A 27,157-nucleotide genomic window follows, 5' to 3' on the forward strand; every position below is an offset into this window, starting at 1 on the left:
AAAAAATACTGTGGTACAAACGCAGTATTCTCTAAAGGTTGGGGGGCCAAGGTGTTAGTGTGCTTGCTGCCGGAGTGGAAGGTTCCTGGTTCAAGGCCCGCCTCTGCCCCTGTAATGTGGAGTTGTGTCCTGTCAGGAAGGGCATCCAGCAAAAAAACATGCGCCTTATCACCCTGTAGATCCATCGCCCTTATCCAGACGTGGCGTCTGGGTTCATAGGCATCAGGGTTTGACCATCACACAGTGAAAACATGTACTGTCACACAAAACAGTATTCCAAAGCTTTTTTTTTTTTTTTGAAGAAATGGACACAGTATGTTCCTGATGAGAGATGAAGACGACCATCCAGAATGTTACCAACAAGTCCAAAAACCAGTCTGTCGTGGTATGAGGTTCTGTTAGTAGTCTTGGCAAAGGTAATTTAAACTTCTGTGATGGCAACATTAATGCAGAAAAGCACAGAGATTTTTGAGTTACATATGCTGCCTTCAAGACATCTTTTCCAGGGGCATCCATGCATTTTCCCAACAAGACAATTTTTTGTGTGTGGGTTGTCACAATCTGCACACATTACAAAGTCATGGTTACAGCAGGAGGAGGAGGTACATACTGTTCTGGCCTGTCTGTAGTCCTCACCTATTCCATAGTAGTCCTCACCATCTATTCCACAGGACATCATTCTTTCAGGACCCAAAAAAAGTGCAAAAATGGGATTAAACTGCTTACTCCGATGTGACTCCCATGCAGATCTGGAAACTGGCTGGCTTATAAAGTGCACACATGACTACTTCCTCAAAATTGAAAGTAAAGCTGCTCTCGGCTGCATTCTCAGCCCAAACGGCAACAAATGCTGCGTTTGCTTTAAAGTTTTAACCCAATGACGTCCAATCAAACGTGTCAAGCTGTACTCACTAGAACTACCCCCTTTAAAACCTGTTTGAACATGATTGAAGTGACTGCATAATGATGCAGATTTTTCAAATTGGGATGAAATTTTGAACAACTTGAAAATTTCACCCAAATTTCAAAACTGGTGCTGATGATGACCATAAGTACTTGCATATACCAAGTTTGTTCGAAATTGACAAAAGACAGATCAAGGAGTTACCGTGATGCTTCAAAATGCACTCCGATTTGCTATTCGGGATAAAACAGGAACAGCTTGGAACAGGAAGAGGTATAATAGAGAATGTGGGAGAATTTTCAAAATTTAAATTGCAACAATGACAATCCCACACGGCTGCATAACTTGTGTTTGCAGGTAGAATTGGGCAAAATGACCCCTGGAACACTTCTTCACTCGCTATCCTCAATTCCAAAATGTCTTGTGAAAAAGAATGGAGACGTTACAATCTGGTAATGCTTTCCTTTCTTAACATTTTGGAGTGTTGAAGGCCTTAAATGCAGGATTGGATGTATATTTAATGAAAGTGATTTGACCACACAAAAAATAAAATGTGAGTCCATACGGTCTACAACAAAATAAAAGTAATAAAATAATAGAAGTAGATTTAACTGCATTTTTTTTTAAGCATTTTCCATATCATCCCAACCTTTTCTGATTTGTGGTTGTAAGCAAATGCATAGATGATTCAAAGTTGTAAAACAAAACATTGAAAATTCCAAAGGTGACTTGATCTGTTTCATAGAACTCTTGACAGCTCATCATTTCTGTAAATAAAATCTTTACAAACTAATTTCAAAGGCAAATTTGAAAAAATGATTATTCCTTAAACCTAAGACAATTTAGAAATTAAATGTGATTACTAAACACAGGGCAGGAACTGGCAGTGACTTTTCAGATGATTAACATTTCACTAGACGACCACTAAATCCAGTAAGTAGGGTATAAAAAAAAACCCCGTTATGGATCAAATCTATTTAGTTGGTCTTTGTGCCCGTTTTAGATTTATTACACGGGACGTTCATACCCACGACTTCAAGCTTTTTGGCTGATGTGATTAAACTGCAGTGCAAACACTTCAGACTCTCACATACAAACAAAATCTACACAAAAGTGTTAAATCTGTTAAGATTAAGCAAGACATGTAAAGTGACATTACACATTGGTGGAGGCGCCTCAAAACACACCGTTCATGGCACCCAGACATAACATGCATTACTACTGCAAATTGCCAAAAGGAGGAAAAACTCAGTGAAAATGGCAGTAGCTTGAAGTAAAATCATTTTAAGATTTTAATCAGAAAAGGTAGATGCATAGAATTGACATTTTTGTGAGTGAACGTTTCACTTCCTGAGCTTCATATACTTGTCAGCACTTTCGATACAGCATAAGCTGTAAACAAAATGCATGCAAATGAACACTGACCCCCCCAAAAAAGAACTGAAAACAGTGTATTCAAGATTATTTTAATATCATTATGTATACTTTGCGCTTTAGAAATATAACTATCAATGACAAAACTTCCACTGGAGTAATGGTAGTTTGCTTAGGCCCCCATCAAAATCAATTAATTACAATTATACACATTATGATACAGAGCAGATTTGAATCTGAAACAATATTAAAATAAATGCTCAATAGATAAAGGTTTTAATTATTTTATAGTTTTCTTCAACTACTGTGTTAGCCAACTAAGTTCTTAGCACACCCAGAAATGTAAAGCCATTTTCTTCTAATAAACTAATTTAAGTGCAAACATTTTTTTTCCTTTAAAAAGACTGATTGCAGCATCCAGCTTTACAAATTCAGATTTCAAGACTGAGGATGTTAAAGCCGAGTGCAACAAGGCAAACATCCTCCCTCCTTTTGTTCCGTTAGAGCGGTTAGAAAAACAAAAGAACAATCAGTGCAAAATTTGTGACAGGGACATTCTACTTAAAAGAAAAAAGAAAAATGGGTGAACATGGATGGATGAAAATTTCTCAGATACACACTTTGTGATTAAAGGATAGCTCACATAAAATTCATGTTTTAGTCAGTAACCCTGAGCTGAGACTTATAAACAAAAGATGTGATGGTTACATATTATGAAGATTAGATGAACTATCCCTTTGCTCTCAAGCCACATGGTTTGTATCTAACAAAGGCAAGCCGCAACCGCAAAAAAAGAACACAGAAGTATGACATGACCATGAAAAAAAGATTTATAAAAAAATGTTAAAATTCCAGAGAAACACATTAGCACAACAATCCACAATTGCACAACCAGACCCTTTAGTGTTGCATTATTCCAAAAAAAGTCAAGTGAGTCAAAATTAAATGAAAATAAGTGAAAAGCCACTAAAAGAAAAAAAAAAAAAAATCTTGTGTGGGGAGAGGGTACAAAAAGAAAAAAGGAAAACTTGCAATGCTTGCAGGGTGAAGAGCAGCATCAGACTCTGGGTTGCAGGGTTCTTTAGCAGCAGAAATATTGTGGCTATACTACTGTTCCACTGGGAGAGCTGGCTTGATTTTGGGATGACAATAACCCCTGGAAAAAGGAAAACAGGAGATTTGCATTGGGAAAGTTCACACGTAGCAGAGTTAAGCAACAAAGAACTCAATTAAAAAAAAAAAGTCAGCCTCTAGGATCAACGTTCTATATGGCGGCCCCCTGCATTTAATTTAAAGCCAGTGCACAGCAGCTGAGGTGGATGTTGAGTGTAGCGTGCACAACTCATGCCGTTTTTGAGAGCCACGTTTGATCAAGGCATAAACAACTGGATGGATGGCTGTTAGCAATTCAAGTAATATACATAATCTGACTTATAACTGCTTATTTGTTTGGATACAGCTTGTATTTTATCATAATTATTACAGCTAGAATGAAATCCTACAAATAAGATTTAAGTTTGGATAGAGAATATCACTTTGGACCGGCCTGTATCAGTTTCTTCAACATTCTGTCCATAAGTATTTGGACAGCTGAACAAGTAGTACAGACTCTACCACCATCACAATGAGGTGGAAATAAAACATGTTTGTAAACATAACATGAACTAAATGGTTCATGTTATGTTTAAATTACAAGAATTAAAACATAACATGAACCATTTAGTCATTACAGACATCTTTATATACAGTCCATCCATTTTCAGAGGATGTACTAAAAGTATTCCAATAGTTTTACAGCCAATTTCCTTTAACCTTTGAATGGACACATTACCCTTTTCAAGTCACTGAATAGGTCTTGGACTTAATTTGTACTAATCATTAAGAAACACACACAGCAGGATATTGTAGGTAAATGTAATGAGGAGGCCATTTCTCAAAAACTGAGCTTGCAATAAAGGCCTAGTGAGGGAAGCCACCCTTGACAACTCTGAAGACATTCTAGGCTTGTCTTGCTCTGACTGGAGCAACTGAGCATAATGGAACTTTTCTGTTGCATTGCTGGTTATACATGTTCATAGTGGAGTGGAACAGAGAAGGATTTTCTTAGAAAGATGTGAAATTTCAGCTAGTTTGCTAGATGCCACATGGTAGACTTGAGCCTAGATTTGGTATCTTGTGTGAAAACATTTTTGTTTCATTCCACCATAAACCTGTATAATTGGTGATGCAACAGAAAAGTTAAATTAAGCCTAATTTCTCCAATGAAAGCTGCAAAAGCCCATAATTCATTCCAGTTTGTAAGTTTGGGGTGGTGGGGGCTTTATGGCTTCCCTCACTCATCTCCTTCTAGCAAGGTCACTCGTTTTTAGAGAACTGTTTAAGCCAGTATCATACTTTTTGTATTTAAGACATATTCAGCAACTCAGAAAATATTCATGTGTCCAAAGAAAAATGGTGACATGGTTTTTGCATTTTATTCTGGGTGACATTTTTATTATTTCTGTCCCATTTTCTCACCTCAGCTGCTCTCCATGTAAGGGCATATTCATGCCCCTTCCTTTTAATTTCTACTTGAGAATTATTTTACTGCTCCAACTAGATAACCAGCTACACCCCCCAAGTGTAAATGGCACGTGCTTCGTTCAAACGATGCTCTCAAAACACAGACAAGGGTATACAACAGTATATACACACAATAAGCAGTAAGCATATGGAGAAAATACCCTGCACATATTTTTTGGCAAATAGAGCTGTTTGATAAAAAGAAAAAAGAAAAAGCTGGAATGTGAAAAGTGTATGCAAATGACAACTTTGCTACACTGCTAATGCAATGAACATGATGAACCAAAAGTACACAATTTATTGGATTACCATCTTTTCCCTGACAGGTCTATGTATGAACCGCTTTTCACAAGACAGCATTATATAGCAAAAAAAAAAAGGTCTATGAACTTTATAGCTGTAGACATTTTTTAGGTTCTGCACTGGAAAGCAGATGCACAGTGCATTAAAGAAAGTCTAAGTCATTACTTGCCTACCCGCAAAGTGTTGACAACCAGACTATAAAAGCGCAAATGATATTGCAGATAATCGTGTATTGAATTGTTTCACAATACGTCTCACTGCTTAGTTACAAACCAACACCTGATTGTTTGACAGCTAAACGTCTGACAGTGTGGTCACTTTGACGTCCCTAAATTCCACATTAAAAAGAACTTACCACTTTGCCTGGCCTTGCCCATGTGCAAATAAATCCCTCCTGACAAGCAGTCACTAAACAGTCCTCTAAAAATATGAGTACAGTCAGTCTCTCATGTGCTATCTTTTTACAGATGAGGGGCTCGAGGAGGGGCACATCTTCCATGCGTGGACACAGAAGAGTTCCCAGAGTCTTGGCTGGGTCCGTTTTGGTTTTTGTCAGCAGGTTGAGTTTGTCGCTGCTTTTGCTGCTGATGTGGCCCATGCTGTGGTTGCGTTTGTGGTCCTTCTCGTGGTGGCGCTCCTTCCGGTCGTGGAGTGACAGCGTGGCAAATTTACTCACACCTGTAGCGATGGCACTGTCCATAATCCCGCTGCTAATGCCGCCGCTGGCCTTGTTGGTACTGTTTGCCGTTGTGGTGGTGGCGGTGGTGCCCGCAGAATGGGGCAAGCTGTTGGAGCGGGGTAACGTAGACGAGAGAGAGTTCATTCCAGGAGTATTGGCACCGCTGTTGTTTCCATTCGTAGTGTTACTAGAAGCGTTAGTGATTATTGTTGCGCTTGCAGGGGGGCTGGTCGCATTCATTACATTAGTGTGAGTCCGTGTCCGTGAGAGGGGAAGGTGGGGGAAAAGGATGTCCTCAGTGAGGTCCCATAAGCACAGCTGAGTGTCCTGGCCCACTGAGCCAAACCGGTATGTGACACTAACAGGCCTACTGTCCGTGGAGTTGCGTTTGGAGAGTCGTGACTGCGTGCTGTTGGCCCGGTCTCTTCCAAAGTGGATCATCTGATCTTGGAAGTCCTCATCACTGCCACTAAACTCCATCGGGTCACTCTCTTCCACGCTGGTGGTGTAATGGTCAAATGCCACCACACTTACCCATGACTTGTGCCCATGACCTCGGGCGATGACTCTGCAGTCTAAAAATGACCACACAGTCACAAGATCGTCCTCTCCGCCTGCAACAATGTACTTCCCATCAGGGCTCCAGCAGACGCACAACAAGCCACCAAAGTAGCTCTTCATGGTGCCATGAAGTTCAACTGCATCAAAGTTGAACACACGGAGGAAGCCGTCTTGGCTTACACAGGCCAGGAACTTCCCATCTGGGGAGAATGCAAACTCATTCAGCGCCCCCTCACCAACTGTCCATTTAAGGAGAGGGTTCCTCGTGGATTTACTCTTACAAGTGTGGACAGAGTAGTTTTCTCCTTGCTTCAGCAGCTGGTAATGCGGTGCTGTGGTGCCACATGTGTGCTCCACGTTGTACAGGTACATGTTCCCACTGGCATGAGATACCAGAAACAGGCTCTCTGAACCTGGCACCCATTTCACACACGTTACTCTGGACTTGTCTATTAGTCTCTGGCAGGAGAAAAGTGGACAGACAGGAGAACAGAAATGGGAAGCGAAGCAGAAAAACAGTGTCAGTACAGCATAGAAAAAAAAAATGAACAAAAACAAATTAGACCATCCCTGTATATATAAAAGGCATTCTTTTAATTCTTTTAGCAGGTGTGAAGCTCTGGAATGATCTGACTAAGATGATAATTATGTGCCTCATTATATAACAAACCTGTCATTATGTCAGATTTTAAATGATCCGTTAATTCTTATTATATAACAGCTGAGTGGATCCTTGTCATTTGATTGGTGCTTTGTATGTCACATGACATGGATTAATTTGTCCCATTTGTGTCGCGTTCCATTTAGAGTGCAGTCTGGTTCCATTTAGAGTGCAAATTTGGTTCCATTGCACTCAGTAAATGTGCACACACAAAACAAATCCACTGTGCTATCTCAAGGCTGTTAACAGAAAGAAAGAATGAAAAGCTGGACTAATTTCTGACGTGATTTTTTTTTTTTCTTTTCAATGCACTGAGGATGTACACAGTCTTTTTTTTTTGGTAGTATACGTGGGATAACGACTGACGAGACATGATTTGACTGAGCTAACTGACGCTGCTAATTCTTGTAACACATACACACAATCCACTCTGCTGCTAACCGTCTGGTATGTTCCAGCTTTCACCATGAAATATTCATACCACTGAACTCATAAACATTCATATTTGTAATAATATCTGAGGGCATCATCATGCTAATAAGATTAATATGTTTAATGAATATAAAAGCTCTCTCGCACCCATTTCACATGACTGGGGGTGGGGAGGACAAAACAAAATAAAAATAACTGCAATATATGTCCATGTCCTACCTCCTCATTGAAGAGCTTGCTTGTCTCTTTCTTGATGGGGTCAATGAGCTGGACCTGTCCTGCTGAGAAACCAACCAGCAAGGACACGCTCTCTGCTGTGGCTGTGAGGTGGTTGAAGTCATGACACGTGGGCTGCGTTCCTTTGTAGATACGTTTGTCTATTGGTTTGCTCAAATCAGCAGCCTGGAGCAAGAGCATCAAAGCATGTGCAGTGAGTTCATCTGTAGTGTGTTTTAGTATTTTTAGTTGTAATGCTGATTTTTTTTGTTTTTTGTTACCTGTGTTGGCACTATTGACAGTAGCAATTGCTTTTCTTTTATTCATACATACCCACACTCCTGATACAAAATTGCAAAGGACAGTTTTTACCTAATCCTGGAAATCCCCTAAAGCATTATGAGAGAGGAGACGCATGCTTTCAGAGTTACTGTCACACTATAGAATCCAGTCACCAATACACACATCTCATGAAGACAGACACAGAACAGGTTAGCTGAGTGTCTGCCAGGATTGGCTGCAGGCAGAGGGGCTGGTTATGATGACTGCAGGGAAAATCCACACCTGTCACATCAAATGTTTCGAGGTGGGTAATTAGTGAGGTAAACGCTCAGGTTTTCATGTCGTGTTTTTGGCAATATTAATTTTCAGAAAAATGCTAACAATGTTGTGTAACTTGTGTAATAAGCAGCCAAAAAATGAATGTAGATAATAGGGATGGGAAATTAGGATTTGACCAGTGTCTATGCCATTATCAATTCTGCTCGTCAGCCTGATTGTTTAATGATTACCTCTCAATTTACTGTGGAAAAGTGTAAGCCTACAGAGGTTTTCAGCATCAATGCAGGTGTTTTAGTTGCTAGATGTAAAGTTTTACATCTGACATCATGACGCATGAGGTTTTACAACACAAAACTATCATAAAAACCTCGTCATTGATTAGAGGAATGGATCATTTGAAGCAAACCAATCCGATGCACTGAAAACTTTACATCTCAAATGGAGCCAATTCTCAATTCCCTTCTATAATTGGACAGATAAGAATCCAGAGGTGAATTAATGAATGGGATGAATCTCATTATGCGAGGCCCTGCATTCATCTTTACAAAAATATTATGGTGAGTCTTGTATCAAAGCACTAAAACAAGCTACTGATTAACATGACTATGTTGAAAAAGCACATAAAACGCTTTTGCTGCATACTATAACAAACATTTAAAACTCCTAACGGCGTGTGACTGTGCACATGTCAGTGAGTTACACAAAGTATAGTGCAAACAAAAGAAAGTAAAATGTAACAAGGTTTTTCTGCATTTTAAGAGCACACAGTAAACTGGAGCAGGGAGCTCACTGCATAAGAGTTGGGCTACCAAGACACAGCCTTGGTTCAATTCCCAGTCTTGCGCCCTGAACTGTCTCAATCCACCCAACTGTAAATGTAGACTGGTCTTGCCTGGCAAAGGAGCCTGGACTGGTGTCCTGTCAAGGACTCTCACCCACTTCACCTCACAGAACCTGGAGATGAGCACCAGCACCAATGGGCCGATAACTTCTTTCTTCTATGGCAAATGCTTCATGGGGGCCATTAGACTGAAGAAGTGTTTACCTTGGAGATGCGCCATTTTGTTTTTTAAACAAATCAACGAGCCCAAGCCTGGTGCTGTGTTTTGATGAAATTCTTCTGATGCCAACCTAACGAAGCAGAGTTACAAAAATGGCAGATCGTATCTGAGAGGTAGGTTCTTGGCCATTTTCTTTCTGCCTGGGCAAGCTGCTGCCGGCTATTATATTTCAAGTAGTGATAGGAATCAGACGTGTCTTCCACATGTACCGGCTTGCTCTGCGGTGTATCAGTTTTGTTTTTTTTGTTTTTTTACTCCTCCCACTCACTCCCCTTGGAACGCTAAGTCATGATCTCCAGCATGGGAGGCGGACACTCTAACCAGTCGGCTAAAAACCCGGGTCCTGCCCTGAGTGGCCAGCGCATCCTTTGACTGTCGGGGGAGTGAGTCCTTGACTACCATAAGCACAGTGACTCCTGCTGGCCTCCGTCACACACGCTCAACTGTTCTGCACCCCCCCACTCCCCAAGCAAGTTATCATCTTACCATTAGTCAGTGAAGCATGAGAGTGTGCTAAGTGACACCGGTTGTCAGACAAGATAGTCATTTGTAGTAGCTTTTCTCTTTCATGCTCACTTGTACTTGAGCTTTCAAGGTCCTGATATCCCAGTGGTGCTCTACTGAAAGTCTATGACCCAACTTCACTGCATTTTCTCCTCTTTTTGTTAGCTGAGGCTAGTCAGAAAAACAATGCAATTCCATAAGGGCTAATGGGTGGAGCCACAGTGCTGTATTTGTTTAAGGCCCTAAGGCTGTTTACTATAAAGTGAAGCAACGCCAGATCAGAAAAGCATTCCATTCACACCTCACCACACTCTGGTGTGTCCGTTGAGTGGACAGTTACCAGCACATTTTGAAAAGTTTAAGTCATCTCTGAAACCCCTTGTTGAGGAAGAAAAACAAAAACATAGGTAATGTCTCACAATGCAAATGTACAAGCCCAGTTCTAAAGCACTGCGATCTTTAGTGAGATGCCAACCGTCTGTGTGGAGATATGCACATTAATTTCTTCTGGGTGGGGTGGGTCATGATAGCCATCATACAGCATGTAGTTTGTCCCATGTCAAAGAAACAAAACTGCTGTGCTGCTGCAAACAAAGCAAACATAACTGTAACAGCTGTTCCAATGTTAATGATTTACAGTTTACACGACTGGTAGAAAGGAAAATTCCTTGACTGAAAGATGAATCAGTGGCTTCTCCATTTACTGAGAGACATGGCACTGAAGATTTTCCACTCATTGCACGAGACAATATATTTAAACTGTACTTCAGGGTTCAGTCAAACTTTACAAAATCACAGGCCTGATGTCACTAGAACATATACATATGAGTTAGTGCTTTGAACCATCAGTGATTATTCAGTTGCCACCAAAAAAATAAAAATAAACTAGAGGAAACCAGCAGCAGAATAGGGAGGTTTTAAAGAGATTATTGATTTATATTTATACATGAAAATTTAGTAAGGTATGTCTTCTATAATATATCTATATATAATAATATATACCTAAATATCTAAAAAAGAAAGAGTAGACTAGAGTAGAGCCACTTAGGTGCCTGGTCTTGAGAACCAGGTAGGTTGTACGGTGCTGCTGGATTTATTTGTTCTTATGCATATGCTGTATGTCAACCCCTTAACAGCTATGCTTTATGAATGGAGGGCAAAGGATAAGATCACCACTGTAACCTCTATTCTCACTTTCATTGTATACCATATGCAATAGGGGTGCCGGGGGGGGATCGATTCACGTCCGAATCGCGATTCTTATTTATTAGGATTCTGAATCCATCCAAAATGTCCAAGAATCTATTTTTAAAAAGCATTTTTTTTAAAACATTTTCTTGCTTACTAGCTGCGTGTACTGTTTGTCAGGCAATGACTTCCGTACTATTGCGTCCCTGCGAGGGGAGGGTCCGGCGTGCTTCAAACATTCGTGAGCTGCAGCTTAGCATGGCGGACGAAGAGCTAATTCAGCCAGCACCGTCTTTGCTGAAGGCAAATGTTAGGGCACATTTTGTATTTTATTATTTGCTGCGTAAGAAGGAGCTTGACATGACTTATGCGGTGTGCAAAATCTGCAAAATTAAAGTCAAGTACTTCGGAAACACTTCAAATCCGCAAGCCCACATGCCACGCCATCACGCGAAGCTAAAAGAGGGGAGCAGCGGCTTCTGCCGACTACTGACCAGCGCTTCGCTAAACTGCCAGCCAACTCTGAACGAGCAAAGCAGATAAGTAAATTTACATCTACAATCACTTGATTAACCTTGTAAAGCTGCATTTTCTTAAACAAACATTTTTTAAGTAATATAACTATTTCTCAGAACTCTTTCAATCGAAAATTGATTCTGAATTGAATAGTCACCCCAAGAATAGGAATCGAATTGAATCATGAGTTGTTGTATGATTCACATCCCTAATATGCAAGTGACAGAACACCGTTCTCTGCAAAATTCTGCCTGAAAAGGGGATGGGCTGATACACAAGTGAGCAGCCAATATTACGTTCATTGGAATGAGTGAAAACAAAGGAGAAGGAAAAGGGAATTACAACGGCTGCAATGTGAAGGGCTGTCACAATGGTGCATGTCGCCTTAATACTTGAAGAAAAGGATTTTTCTATTCACAAATGCAACAAAGGTAGCATGAACATCTTACCCACCATTCATTCAGTTTCTTTTTCCTATTGAAGGATCTCAAAAGACATCATGAGCAGTCTAAATAATTACATTTCATATTTTAATGATTAGGCACATAATGCATATTAAAAAGTTAATTTATTTCCACTTTGCAAGCAATCTATAAATAAGAATTAGAAAGATTATAGAGGGCCAGAGGCCCATCAGGTCAGTGTTTATCCCTAGACAACACCATAGCATGAAGTAGATGAAGGTCTGACTGCTCCTGAACAGTAGGTCAGTCCATCAAAGGTTACTTTCCCAGCCAAGGCCAGTACCAGTTTACAGATGGGTGGACTGGGACAATGTAGCATCCAAGTGCCTTGGTCAAGGACCAGTGAAGCATGAATCTGTTCATGTGCAACTCGAACTTGCCCAATGATTTAATTCAACTGGGCTGCAACTCAAACTGTGAATATTAATAAGCAAGACAAAATAAATATTGCCTGATGTGCAAAAGCATCACAATAACTGCAAGCAATGTAACCAAATTACAGCTCAAGTTGCCCCAAGGCGCTACACGAGTAAAGTTCTAAACCGTACCAACCCACTGATCAAGCACAATGGTAACAGTGATATATGAGAGAGAGAGAGAGAGAGAGAGAGACTTCCTCAGGCATTTTTTGATTACAGGAAGAAGCTTTAAGCAGATCTGACTCAATGGGGTGACCATCTACTTTGGCAACATTAGCAAAAACAAAACAAAAACTGTTATAGCTAAGCAACCAGATACACCTAGAGTCCAGTTTTCACAATGACCGTTGACTTAAAAGCTATCAAATGGTTAAAAGGAATTCCTCTATAAAATGGACTGCACCTGGTGAGTCAATCCTGATGCCAGATCAGTCACGAAACACAGCCAAATTTTTGTCCACATGATGATCCCTTAGTTCGTACCTCTCCAAATACTTCCCACTTTAGTTTCCTTTGAAGCGATTTTTCCTTTTAAATTCTCACACTGTTAACTTCTCCTGCACATTCTCCATGTCCACTCTCCGATCAGTGTCTGTTAAGCAGACACAGTATCTTCTCACAAACTGACTTAATCAACAAATGATGGTTTACAAAACAATTATTTATTAAACACTGATATTAGCCTTTAGGCCATGTGTAACTAATGCACTTAAAACTTATTTTCATTGACCAGTATCTTTAAAAAAAAATCTTTAAAAATAATTCAAATTTTGTCTTTCTCTGTTTACACAATAACTCAAAATGCAAAGCACAGATTTAATTTTTTTGGCAAGTTGCATTTTGATTTACAGTAGAGTCCATTTAATTTAGACAGATCCTGGTCTGTCTGGTCATCCTCATGACTGTCATCATGCCCCGATACTAATAGCATAGTTAACATGTTTACATGTGCGCTGCATGGGTTCGGAAGACCAAAGGAATTTGTTCCAGAACCTTCAACAAAAACACAGGCATCACTATGTGGAAAGCCATAAAGTGCAGAAGGAGAATCAATCATCAAGTAAGAAAATTCCCATAACTCAGAAGACAACTATCCGCATGTTTGCCTATTGCATTCCTTAGGATAGACAAAGGAAGCACTGGAAAAAATGGACATAGTAGCATTTAGCAGTAATGGTGTTACCATTTTTTAAATAAACAATAATGAACAAATAGTAATAATAAATAAACTTGTAACTAAAGTTCTATTTTCTAGCACACATAATTGGTAGTGTAGATAATTGTTAAAACTTTACGTTTTCAGAATAACATTTCTTTGCGAGGCTCCAGACTATATGCTGCTGTGACTTTAAGACAAAAACAGATTTTCTTATCACCATAACAAAAACATAATAATACCATGAAATACTATGATAGTTTTAAGTTACTATTGCCCATTACTGTGTAACAGAGCCAAAATCTAGGACTAGTGGGTAAAATTATGAGGGTAAACAGTTACAAAACTCTCTCCAACAGTTTACACCAGGGGTCATCGACCTTTCTTGCAATTACCTGCCAACACATTTTTTTTAACTTTCCCTGCCACACCCAGTGTAACTGATCTAATTCAGGCGTGTCAGCCACATAAATAAAAAGGCCACTGTTACCACATGATATACATTGTAAAAACATATGGTCGTAAGAAAGCAATCCCTCCTATTTCCAATCCTTACAAATCTTGGGCAAGTCCAAATATGGTTTAATCAAATCACATCCAAGTTTCCAGCTGACTAAATGATAAGAATCTCTTTAACACAAAAGTTTCCTGAAGTGAAATATGATGCAACACAGATCGTCTTCAGCTACACATGCCAAAACAACCGAACACTGGAGTTTTCTTGAATACACCAAGTTAGACTGTTCTGAACAGGCTGCTGATCTGTCGTACACAGGCTCTAAGATAAGAATGTGGTCACGAGTTAAACGGCTAGCAATCTAAACAAGTGACTGTCTTACACACCTGTCAAAAGGCCTCGACGGGTTTGTTTTTTTCCCCCCTTCTTCTTCACGGGCGACCGTGCTTTACAGCCAGTCTAAACTCTACAAACTACTTAAATCGCATCAATCCAACTTCTTATATCGCATGACGAACACAGTAACGAGGCCTCGGAGTAGCTCGCTAACATTAGCCGTTCGCGTTACCAGGCTAACAGCTAGCTTTAAGCTAACTAGCTGTCAGCTAATTTCAAAGTCAACCACCATGCCCTGGTTTGTTATGAACACAAACACAGCATGGTGAACTAACTATGAGACAGTAATTGTACGTTTTATAAGGGAAGACGTAGCCATTAGCGGCGTCAGCTACCTTTCTAACGCCTTTGTAGATGTAGAAGTAGAGCTCACGGCCCACATTGAAACATATCCTGTCGCCGTTGCCCGACTGGTCGTTGACGTTGACGAAGGAGACCTTGACGGGGTTGGAGCCTTGCGAGTTGAAAGGCACCCTGTTAGGACGGCTGTATTCAGAGTGAGTGAGGAGTTTATAAACGCCTTCCCGAGTGGTGAACTGAGTTTTAATTTCGTTCATCTCCTTCCCTCCTCCCTCCGCCGCCATCTTTGAAATTAACATTCATCCCTTTCCCCCAGGCCGGATCTTACGCACACAGGGAGCGCGCTCACCGGCTTTCCTGCGCCCCCAATGGCTCATTGGTGAACTGCAAGAAAACTCTTCCCTAATACTGATTGGCTTTTTTAACATGTCGAAAAAGAAGATAGCTTTTTAGTTTATGCATACAACCCCTGGCAATAATTATGGAATCACCGGCCTCGGAGGATGTTCCTTCAGTTGTTTAATTTTGTAGAAAAAAAACAGATCACAGACATGACACAAAACTAAAGTCATTTCAAACGGCAACTTTCTGGCTTTAAGAAACACTATAAGAAATCAGGAAAAAAAAAATTGTGTCAGTCAATAACGGTTACTTTTTTAGACCAAGCAGAGGGAAAAAAATATGGACTCACTCAATTCTGAGGAAAAAATTATGGAATCACCCTGTAAATTTTCATCCCCAAAACTAACACCTGCATCAAATCAGATCTGCTTGTTAGTCTGCATCTAAAAAGGAGTGATCACACCTTGGAGAGCTGTTGCACCAAGTGGACTGACATGAATCATGGCTCCAACACAAGAAATGTCAATTGAAACAAAGGAGAGGATTATCAAACTCTTAAAAGAGGGTAAATCATCACACAATGTTGCAAAAGATGTTGGTTGTTCACAGTCAGCTGTGTCTAAACTCTGGACCAAATACAAACAACATGGGAAGGTTGTTAAAGGCAAACATATTGGTAGGCCAAGGAAGACATCAAAGCGTCAAGACAGAAAACTTAAAGCAATATGTCTCAAAAATCGAAAATGCACAACAAAACAAATGAGGAATGAATGGGAGGAAACTGGAGTCAACGTCTGTGACCGAACTGTAAGAAACCACCTAAAGGAAATGGGATTTACATACAGAAAAGCTAAACGAAAGCCATCATTAACACCTAAACAGAAAAAAACAAGGTTACAATGGGCTAAGGAAAAGCAATTGTGGACTGTGGATGACTGGATGAAAGTCATATTCAGTGATGAATCTCGAATCTGCATTGGGCAAGGTGATGATGCTGGAACTTTTGTTTGGTGCCTTTCCAATGAGATTTATAAAGATGACTGCCTGAAGAGAACATGTAAATTTCCACAGTCATTGATGATATGGGGCTGCATGTCAGGTAAAGGCACTGGGGAGATGGCTGTCATTACATCATCAATAAATGCACAAGTTTACGTTGATATTTTGGACACTTTTCTTATCCCATCAATTGAAAGGATGTTTGGGGATGATGAAATCATTTTTCAAGATGATAATGCATCTTGCCATAGAGCAAAAACTGTGAAAACATTCCTTGCAAAAAGACACATAGGGTCAATGTCATGGCCTGCAAATAGTCCGGATCTTAATCCAATTGAAAATTTTTGGTGGAAGTTGAAGAAAATGGTCCATAAGGCTCCAACCTGCAAAGCTGATCTGGCAACAGCAATCAGAGAAAGTTGGAGCCAGATTGATGAAGAGTACTGTTTGTCACTCATTAAGTCCATGCCTCAGAGACTGCAAGCTGTTATAAAAGCCAGAGGTGGTGCAACAAAATACTAGTGATGTGTTGGAGCGTTCTTTTGTTTTTCATGATTCCATAATTTTTTCCTCAGAATTGAGTGATTCCATATTTTTTTTCCCTCTGCTTGATCTAAAAAAGTATCCGTTATTGACTGCCACAATTTTTTTTCCTGATTTCTTATAGTGTTTCTTAAAGCCAGAAAGTTGCCATTTGAAATGACTTTAGTTTTGTGTCATGTCTGTGATCTGCTTTTTTTTCTACAAAATTAAACAACTGAATGAACATCCTCCGAGGCCGGTGATTCCATAATTTTTGCCAGGGGTTGTATAAAGTAAAGTATTGGGGCGTGTCGCACGGGGTGCAGAGTGACTAATTAGACATGTCACCAGGTGTGGATCTGAGGGGGTGTTGAGGGAGTTCAGCCCCCCCAGCCGTTTACCAAATCTGTGATAAAATATGGAAAAGGTCTTGCATAAACAAAAGCTGATTGATGAATCCTGCATGCATGCGGAATTAATTAAATTTACAGAAAATTTCAAGTGTTTAAAATAAAAAAAAAATGTATTCAAAGTGATGCCTAATTACAGAGTCTGCTTCCCAGACTGTCTTAGAATGCAGGAAAAAGGCTGCAGATTTTTAAAATTTCCCTGGTAGGGACGTGGGGGGGAGCATGTCGCCTGACCCTGATCACTCACTGAAACAGGAGCCTCAGAGTTTTACAAGAACAACTTTTGCTTTTGCAACTAGCTATAATCATGCAACACGATCAGCCAATGGACTAACCATTTTGATCGAACCAAGCAAAGTAATTAACCACACCAATGTTTCAGAAATTTGTATCTGTGAGCAAACATGTGCCATGCAGTCTACAACAAATAATCAGCAGTTTGACAAAGTTGGGTGAAGGAAGTTGGCTGCCTAAATACTTCCGGAGGTACCATTCTTCAGCAGCAGTTGTTAAAAAAGTAAAGCAACACACACACACACACACACACACACACACACACACACACACACACACACACACACACACACACACACACACATACATATATATATATATATATGAAGCCCAAACATCCATTATTATTATTATAATTATTATATCTATTATTATTATTATATATTATTATTATTATTATTATTAATAATGATGATGCTTATAATTTGTTGTTGTTGTCATTTTTCTATAATAAATAGTTTTTTTTTAAAGCATTTCATGTGTGTGTGGAGAGAAAAAAAATGACATTTTGGAGTGTCAATGGCATTAATTACAGCTTTTCATTTTCAATATCTTCTGTAGGGGAGGGGGTAGTAGTAAATTAAGTTATATAATTAATGAAGAAAAAAATGAATGGGGCTTCCACAATCCCAGGCTGTCCACAACTCAGACATTAATAAAGGCTTTTATTTTGAAAATCCGTGATTAATATGTCTTTCTGATACATACAGGTGCTAAATGGAACAGAGCCTTCGCAATTAATGACATTACACAGCTACATTCTTCCTGATCGAATAAGCCAGAAATGTCTCTTAATCATGTCACCAGTAGTATACGTTGTTAACAAGAAGACATGTTGTCAACACACAATGCAATTTTAAATGTCAAGAAAATGCAAGTTAATTCAGAGTTCTATTTCTGATGCCTATTGATTTGTTTGTTTGTTTCAGCCACAGCGCCCACAGTCTTTGCCTATAATAATATTTTAATATCACCAACTTTGTTAAAAATTTGAATTTGTGTCTTTGAAGTGGGCGTTTATTGTGAAAATCTCTGGCTGGCGTAGCTAATTGGAAAGGCGCCGTCGTTATTAATATCGTTGACGACAGCTGTGTCTTTCTTGATAGAAAAACCAAAAAATGTCTTCTCTAGGAGAAAAAAACCTTATCGAACCTGTTACGCACTACGTACTAACAACGTTCCGAATGCCTTTTATTTTGCAAAAATTTAAAATTTGCACTCTCACGAGCATCACTAGCTTAGTTTATGCCAAGCTAAAAGTGGACGCTCTCGTTTTGGCCAAAAAACTGTCCAGTTTCTGGGTATTCTGGCCGACGTGCTTGATGAATTCCTGCGCAAAAAGTAGTTCCCAGATAATTGGGACATTTTTATGTGAGATAATGAGTACATCTCATCTAAATTAATTCTAAAATTTTACCAGTAATAAAATTATAAAGATAACTGAAGTTTTAAGGGTGGCACTAATAAATATTTAAGAAACTTAAAATTTATGAGCAACTTCACCTGTTATTGCTCAAGCACATTGTAAACATTGACACGATGGAGTTTGATGCGGAAGAGAACACTTTCACGAGCGCCACTAGCTTATCTTATGGCAAGAGCGGCACTCTAGAGATCAGTTGTGATAACGAGTGTTCACTTTCAGTTTGCCATAAACTAAGATAGTGGCGCTCGTGTGGCGAAAGTAGTCCGGCGAGTTCAATCTGTGGGCGCAGCTGCCCCAGAGATCCAATGAGAGCGGCGCTCTGATCAGGGTGTAAAATTTGGTGTCAAAAAGTTGTGAAACTCGGTGTCTGCTTTTGGCGTGAGTGTTTCTAATGAATGTTGTTCACCTCCGTCAGCATATTCATGTAAAACAAAGTGATGTCACTTGTTACTGTGGCGGCTAATTGATTTATCTGGGGGCTAGCATCGAATAATACGCGTTTATTTTATGTTTTATTATTTTTTAAAAGGCATCATGGCTTACAGGAGAGGACAACAACGACTCCCAGGTATCAACATATTTAAAATTTTTCAAAAATAATTCAAATAATTTCCCTCAAATAACCCCCTTTTGTAAAACTGCCTGTCCCCAATTTGGTGCTAATTTTCTAGGATTTGAGTTTCTAATATGACTGTGATGCTGTAGTGCTTTTTAGACAGTCATCTGTTTTTAATTAAAAGTTTGAATAAAAATGAAGAAAATCTTCGATTTGTTCTATCCATATATGTTAAATCCCATATTTAGATTATGGTGGAAGATGCCCCACCAATAATGTGGACCAGCTCTCCTTCAAGTATATGGTAAGATCAATTTGGTTTGCTCACAAACTGTTGGCATATATTTGAAAGATATATATTTGAAAGATTCTGGATTTTTTTTATTTATGTATTTTTTTGACATATCAATTTATTGTACCAATTGTTTACTCAATAGTGACTTTTGTTTTCTATAAGGAAATGTGTAAATTGGAATCCAGCACCGATTCTGACTCTGAGATCAGTCCAAGATGGTCGGACACCAGCACCGTGGTATTAATTTTTGTTTTTAATGTATTGATTGTTCTTGATGTGAATATGTAGTAGAGAAAGTAAAATTTTGTACACTGGGCCTCTTGGCACTGAGGCACATCAATTGTCGCTTACCCCCGAAAACCATAGCGTGAAGTGGATAAGAGTTCATGACCGGGTGGGACGCTAGTCCGTTGCCATACTCCTCCAACCAAGGCCGATGTCATATGGGTGGACTGAGATTATGATGATTGTGTTTTATGTGGGGTGATTCTTAGACTACGGGCACTTATGTCCTTTGATCATATTGTATGAAAAACAGAAAAAAGGGGAAATTTCAACACTTTTATAGTTATCTTTACAATGAAAGTGTGTTAAGAAATTTGTTCTAGTAGTCTGTGATGACTTTTTCACCTTTTTTCAGCATCACTATATGCAAATATTGCCGTTTTGTGCTTGTCCCACACCCAGACTTTTGATCTTCGATGATAAAAATGAATGGTAAAGAAACATTTTTTCTAATGTTATAAAATATCAGTAAAATAATCAAAACATAATTGGGGTATTCAATGTCATACAACTGTTGTGATTTTTTTTAAAACAAAATGTAGTTGTCCCACACTATTTCCATAATTTCCACCACAACACTGTAATGTCCCTTTAAACAGTTTGTATGAAAGATTGTTTGGGTAGTTTCTATGGAGATAAACAGTGACATCAGAGCACATGTATATAGCGCCAAATCACAACAAACAGTTGCCCCAAGGCGCTTTATATTGTAAGGCAATGGTGTGGTGGAAATTACATTTACAAGGCCAATAGTGCCCGTAGTTAAAGAATCACCCATGTGTGGATGCAACTTTGATTGCATCCTCATCTCTACATTGGTGGTCCTGAGCTGCAAGGCTCTATGGATATGTGTGCACAAAATTTAGATTATGAAGTAAGAAACTGATGGGTAGTAACAATACAAATATGACTGGATGTATTCACAAGCTACAAAATGGAGTGCAATAGCACTCTCAAGCATTGCAGATCATACCAGGAGACAACACTCATCCTAAACCATGGGAGCCATTTGCTAAACTCGCTTGTTGAACAGCACCATGACAAGCCTGCATTAAAAACTGACATTGTGTAAAGGATCTTACCGCGTGGGCTCAGGAACACTTCAGAAAACCACTGTCAGTTAACACAGTTCGTCACTACATCTACAAGCGCAAGTTAAAACTCTACCATGCAAAGTGAAAGCCATACATCAAAAACATCCAGAAACGCAGCCGCCTTCTCTGGACCCAAGCTCATTTGAAATGGACAGACGCAAAGTGGAAAAGTGTGCTGTGATGAGCCCACAATTTATATTGTTTTTGGAAATCATGGACGTCGTGTCCTCCAGACAAAAGAGGAAAAAGACCATCCAGATTGTTACCAGCGCAAAGTTCAAAAGCCAGCATCTGTGATGGTATGTGTTAGTGCCCATGGGAAGGGCAACTTACACATCTGTGATGGCACCATCAGTGCTGAAAGGTACATCCAGGTTTTAGAGCAACACATGCTGCCAACCAAGCAACATCTTTTTCAGGGACGTCCCTGTTTATTTCAGCAAGACGATGCCAAGCCACATTCTGCACGTTAGAACAGCGTGGCTTTGTAGTAAAAGAGTGCGGGTACTAGACTGGCCTGCCTGCAGCCCAGACCTGTCGGCCATTGAAAATGTGTTGTGCATTATGAAGCGCAAAATACGACAACGGAGACCCCGGACTGTTGAACAACTGAAGTCGTACATCAAGCAAGAATGGGAAAGAATTCCACCTAAAAAGCTTCAACAATTAGTGTCCTCAGTTCTCAAATGCTTATTGAGTGTTGTTAGAAGGAAAGGTGATGTAACACAGTGGTAAACATATCACTGTCCCAGCTTTTTTGAAACATGTTGCAGGCATCCACTTAAAATGAGCAAATATTTGCACAAAAAACAAAGTTTATCAGTTTTAGTTTTGCAAACATCCCCTGATGCACTAACTTGGACACATCATCAGTGTTGTTTCCTGGAGTCACTGGGTGTTTCGGGTCTCACAACAGACACCCTCGTCCAGGTGACCCAACCGGGGCTGATCAAACCCCGGCCTGTGTCCAAGTGGCATTCTACTCCCCCCACTTCTCTCCCCTCTTCAGCCAGAGCCATCTGGATGCTTTCGTTGCTGTTAATGGCTCTCTTTCGATTGGCACCTGTTATACCTAGTGTGCCGTAGGCCTTGCTCAGGGAGTGCCTGGCAAATCCCCAGCTCCCCACCTCCACTGGCATGCATCTGGTCCTCCAGCCATTCCTTCGACAGTCCTCCACCAGCTCCTGGTACTTCTCCCTCTTTCTCTCCTGTGCCTCCTCCATCCTATCTTCCCACGGAACTGTTAACTCGAGCATGGCCAGTTGCCTTGTAGCCTCAGAGACCAGAATGATGTCTGGTCTCAATTTGGACTGGGTGATGTGCGGTGGTATTTTCAGCTGCCTCTCCAGGTCAACTGTCATCACCCAGTCTCGGTGCCGTGGAGAGCACCCAGCCGAGCAGTTCTTTGGTGCTTTCTCTGGCTTCTGTCCTTCCTTCACGAACTGGATGGCTTTGGCTGTAGCTTGGGTGCACCGGCTGTCCTTAATCCCCTTGCTGATTGCCTCAGCTATGGATTTGAGGACCTGATTGTGCCTCCATCGATAGCAACCCTCGCTCAGCGCCTTGGAGCAGCTGCTCAAGATGTGCTCCAATGTCCCCATCTTGGAACATATGGTGCATGCAGGTGTCTCCATTTTGCCCCAGGTGTACGGGTTAGATGGGCTCAGGAGGACATCATAAACCCCTTGGATTAAGAACTTGATCCTCTGGGGTTTCCACTGCAAGATGTCCTTCCAGGTGATGTGTCGCTCCATCGCTTGCTCTCACTTCATCCAGGCTCCTTGCTGCTTCATGGCCACTGCTCTGCTGTTTCGCTCTTCCTCCACTGAAGCTCGCACCTCCTCTGCCTCTCCCTCCCATTGGCAGACTCGTGCCGGGTTGATGTTGACATTCCAAGTCCCGCTCTACCTTGTGGCACTGTACTGAGGATGGCCTTGTGCTTCAGCCGCGATTCTGCCTGCTGGACTGCATCGGCTGCCCTCCACTTCCTCCCTGTCCTCACCACAATTCCTGCCCCGGACACTTTGGCATCACTGGATCCTGCGTACTGCAGGTATTCCCATGTCCGTGACACGATGAACTCCTCCCTGACCGAGCTAAAAGGAAGCCTGAGCTTGTTGGTGTTCTCGTACAGCCCGATGTTGCTTTAGCTGCGTGGTGGCCCCAGCCATCTGCGACGATAGCTGCTCACCCTCTGCTCAAAACGTTCCACCACGGTCATGGGAACCTCACAGATGAGGAGAGGCCAGAAGATTCTTGGGAGGATTCCATGCTGGTACATCCAGGCCTTGAATCTACCCGGGAGCCCAGACTTGTCCACTGCACTCAGCCATCCATCCAGGTCATCACTGGTTGCCTTGATGGAGTCTCTGTCATTCAGGCTGCAGTTGAAGACCTTCCCTAGGCTCTTCACTGGTTTCTCACTGACCGACGGGATCAGATGCTCTCCCAACCTGAAACGGGAATTTGTCTGAGACCTTCCCTTTCCGTAGAACCAGAGACCTGGACTTTACTGGCTTTGAAACACATGCGTGCCCAAGCCATGATCCTCTCCAACCCCTGACGAATCCATCTGGCTCCTGGTACAGTTGATGTCATCACTGTGAGGTTGTCCATGAAGGCTCTGATGGGCGGTTGCCTTACTCCAGACTTGCTGAGAGGACCTCTGCATTCTGTTTCAGCTCCCTTGGCCAGCATATTCATTGCCAGCGCGAAGAGGGTCACTGATATGGTGCAACCAGTGATTATGCCCACTTCCAGCTGGTGCCAGTCAGATGTTAGCTGGCCAGATGAAACTCTCAAGCTGAACTTGCTATAGTAGTCCAGGATGAGGCTTCTCACCTTCTGGGGTATATGATGTTTCTCCAGTGCGACCTCCACCAGCTTATGGGGTATGGAACCATAAGCATTCGTGAGATCCAGCCACAGCACAGCCAGGTCACCTCTGCCCTCTTTCGCCTCCCTGATGAGCTGGGTTACCACGCCTGTGTGTTCCAGGCAACCGGGGACTTCTGGTATCCCTCCCTTCTGTACAGACGTGTCGATGTACTTATTGCTCAGCAGGAAGTTGGAGAGTCTCTTGGCCATGATGCTGAAGAAGATTTTGCTCTCCACACTTAGCAAGGAGATTACCCGAAACTGGTCGATGTTCTCAGACTTTTCCTCTTTTGGTATGTACATTCCCTCAGCATACCTCCACGGCTGGGCAATCTTCCCTCTCCTCCAGATCACCTTCAGGGCTTTCCAAAGCCGGCGTAGCAGTTTCGGGCAGTTCTTGTAGACCTTATATGGTACACCGCTTGGGCCTGGTGCTGAGCTTGATCTTGCTCCCCTCACCACTTCCTCCACTTCACTTAGGCTTGGCTCCTTCAGGTTGAAGCCTGAAGTAGGCTCTGGTGGTTCTATCAGTGCATCGCATGGGCCTAGCGGCTGTTCTCTGCTGGGATCACTGTATGTGGCCTTGAGGTGGTTGTTGATCTTCTCCTTCGAGCAAGTGAGGCGGCCCGTCCTCTTTTGGCCAAGGAGCTGCTTGGTCAACTTGAAAGGATTATCCAGGAAAGCTGCCCTCTTCCTGGCTCTCTCTTTCCGCCTCCTCCTGTGGAACTCTGCCCTCCGCAGGGTCAACAGCTGCTTCCTCAAGATTGCTCTCAGGTCTGCTAGGCCAGCTCGCTCAACTTCCCCTGCTATTTTGTATTGCTTCTTTAGCAGCTTGAGCTCTTCCCTGAGGCGCTGGATCTTCCTTGCTCTGTGGCTCGGAGCATATGCCAATGGTGCTGTCTTAGGCGCCTCGGTTCCAAATCGCTTTGCTGCGATGTTCACTATGAGGGTTGTCATCGTTTTCATCCTCTGGTCTACGTCCCCCTTGGTGGCCACCTCCAGGATCTGGTCCACATCCTCATCAAACTGCTTCCACTCTGCTCTCTTTGAGGACTGGGGCCACTGGATCCTTGGTTGGGCTGAAGGAGCCCAGCTCATTGTTGCTGGAGCTTGCTGGCTTTGGGGATCCTGCAGGTTGTTGAGAGATGATGTTTCTTGGAGGGGGCTTTGGGTGTCAGGTGAGCTGCTGGCAGCAGGCTAGGGTGATTCAAAAAAATAAAAGTTGGAAATTCATTACTCTCACCCCTTCATTTTATGATGCTTTGGGAAAAAAGAAAGCCTGCCAAATATTTTTGTCATACATTAATATTTAGAGGTAGCACATCATAGCTGAAGGTTGTAAATATATCAGTTATCGCTGCCCGAGTGCCCGTGCAATAGGTTATCCATTATCCAGTATCTAATCACATCACTTATAAACGAGGATAGAAGTTAACCACCTGAGTGTAACTAAAGTATAATTTTATATTCAATTTAAAACTATACCTGGGTTTAAATATTTCTCACAAACATACTTTCAAAAATATTATTTAGGCTACAAGCTGAAATTTTGCTTCAATTCACAGCTTTTCTTTCAGATCTTTGGTGATGGTGAATCTAACATGAGATAATGTAAAAAGAGACACTTGCTGACTTAACATGCTTAACCATTAACTGGAAACTTCAGTAAAACATGTCAGCTACTAGAAGTAGAACATTTGTATACCTTATTGGTTCCACCGACTGAAATAAAGGGAAACAAATTGCCCTCAAATGGGCAAATACTCAAGGTATTTTTCTTCAAACACACTGATTTGAAGAAAACTGCCCATGATGCTGCTGTGACCTCTGTAGACATGGCAATTCCTTTTTGGGAGAGAGCTAGAATCCCACTGAGGGCAAAGCAGCATCTGATCACAAAGTTAGAAAAGGTGTTCGGAAAATGGAAAACATTGAAAAAGACCAAGAATCACAATACAGACAAGCAGAAGAAAGATGAAAGTGTTTTGTGAATCTTTCGAGGACTTGTTTGACATGGCACATCAGGATGTCCTAACAATGATAAAGTTTGAAGATGACAGACAGTTCCTACTTGCTCAGCGAGAGAAAGGTAGAGGATGCATGACAGGCATAGATAAAATACAAACTGCCAAAGAACAAAGAGCAGAAAAAAGGAAAGCTGCAGAAGCAAAATACAAAGAGAAACTGGAGGAGCCTGGACCATCTAATGTCTCACTACCTGACACTGTCTCCAGCCAGAGTGAAGAGAACACAGAAAGTCTAGATGAAGAATTTGTTATGCCAGTGCCACAAAAAGCCAATAAAATTAAAGCTGTTGTAACACCAGGACTTGCAGCAGCATTGGATAGGACCAAAACAACAGACAGAAGTGCCACCTATATTCTGACTGAAACGGCAGCAAGTCTTGGTCATGATGCAAGCAACTTAAATATCATTATCATGTAAAGGATGTTCTCTTATGTTACACAGCTGTATAATTGGTTCTTTGCTGATTCATACATTTTTGAATATTAAGTACTGCAAGGCATAAAGAATATTATTGTTTGGAGCTAGATCAAAATATATGTGGAAATATATAAAGCATAGACTTATTTAAATTTATCAATAATGAAACAGTATTTCATCAATAAAATGAAATGCAATGTTGATTGTTACAAAATCTTCGCTACCCCAGTATGTAGGTATTGTAGGAGCATGATACATGTATGAGAAGAACTGCATCTCACAATTCATGTTTTAGTGTTAACTATTTTATGGGATATGAAAAGATTTGATTTTCCAATGTATTGCCATAATTTCTATCCTGACATATCAATATTAAACTGACAGAAATTTATGAAATTGTTTTATGAAATTGTACATGATGTGTTTTTATGTTAGGTACAACAAATTTAGAGGGTGAGACTTGAAGTTTTTTGAAAAAAAAATTTTTGACCATTTTTATGGACCACCCTACAGCAGGCGTTGGTGACACTAGGAGGCTCTGGGCACTGTGGGTTGCCTCCAGGCCTGGCTCATCCTGTGTCTGACCAGAAGTAACTTCTGTGCATCGTGTCATCGTTGCCACTGTCAAGCATCTCATCCTGCCTTGATGTATCCTTAAGCCTCTCTCATTCTTGCAGGTTTTTCCACAGATGCACGTCGTTGCCGTTGTCGTTAATCCATTTTCCTGAGTCGTCATTCTTAGGTCCGTCCTGATGGGGTGCTCATCCTCCCCCCTCTCGGGCACCCCTGGGGGTATTTTTCCTTAGTGGGTTTCGTAGCTTGCTTTGGGTTCTTCCTCTCAGAAGAATTTTGGGCTGCCAACCCTCCCCAACCCAGGTTGCCGTCTCTCTGGCCGTCC

At 41.2% G+C, this 27,157-nt stretch overlaps 1 protein-coding gene and 1 pseudogene across 2 annotated transcripts; both read right to left on the bottom strand.

Moving 5' to 3' along the window:
- Positions 1 to 2,351: 2,351 nt before the first annotated feature.
- wdr20a (WD repeat domain 20a) lies at positions 2,352 to 15,032 on the bottom strand. Of its 2 annotated transcripts, XM_034195397.1 has the most exons (4): positions 14,750 to 15,032; positions 7,696 to 7,878; positions 5,499 to 6,842; positions 2,352 to 3,434 (listed from the first exon to the last, which is right to left on the bottom strand). In XM_034195397.1, exons 1-4 carry the CDS (start codon positions 15,011 to 15,013, stop codon positions 3,381 to 3,383), a joined length of 1,845 nt encoding a protein of 614 aa, XP_034051288.1. In that variant the 5' UTR covers positions 15,014 to 15,032; the 3' UTR covers positions 2,352 to 3,380. The 2 variants fall into 2 exon arrangements, with proteins under 2 accessions (XP_034051288.1, XP_034051289.1); XM_034195398.1 differs by lacking the exons at positions 5,499 to 6,842; positions 7,696 to 7,878.
- A 6,774-nt stretch (positions 15,033 to 21,806) lies between these two features.
- On the bottom strand, positions 21,807 to 24,771 carry LOC117531913 (annotated as a pseudogene).
- Positions 24,772 to 27,157: the final 2,386 nt, after the last annotated feature.

This window comes from Thalassophryne amazonica, chromosome 19, assembly GCF_902500255.1.
Source record: "Thalassophryne amazonica chromosome 19, fThaAma1.1, whole genome shotgun sequence".
Classification (NCBI taxonomy): Eukaryota; Metazoa; Chordata; class Actinopteri; order Batrachoidiformes; family Batrachoididae; genus Thalassophryne; species Thalassophryne amazonica.

Coding starts and splice junctions, on each gene's coding strand:
- wdr20a (XM_034195397.1), bottom strand. CDS start 15,013: ATGTTAATTTCAAAGATGGCGGCGGAGGGAGGAGGGAAGGAGATGAAC. Junction 6,843..7,695: donor GCAAGCTCTTCAATGAGGAG/GTAGGACATGGA, acceptor TTCTCCTGCCAG/AGACTAATAGACAAGTCCAG. Junction 3,435..5,498: donor GGGCAAGGCCAGGCAAAGTG/GTAAGTTCTTTT, acceptor TCCTTTTTCCAG/GGGTTATTGTCATCCCAAAA.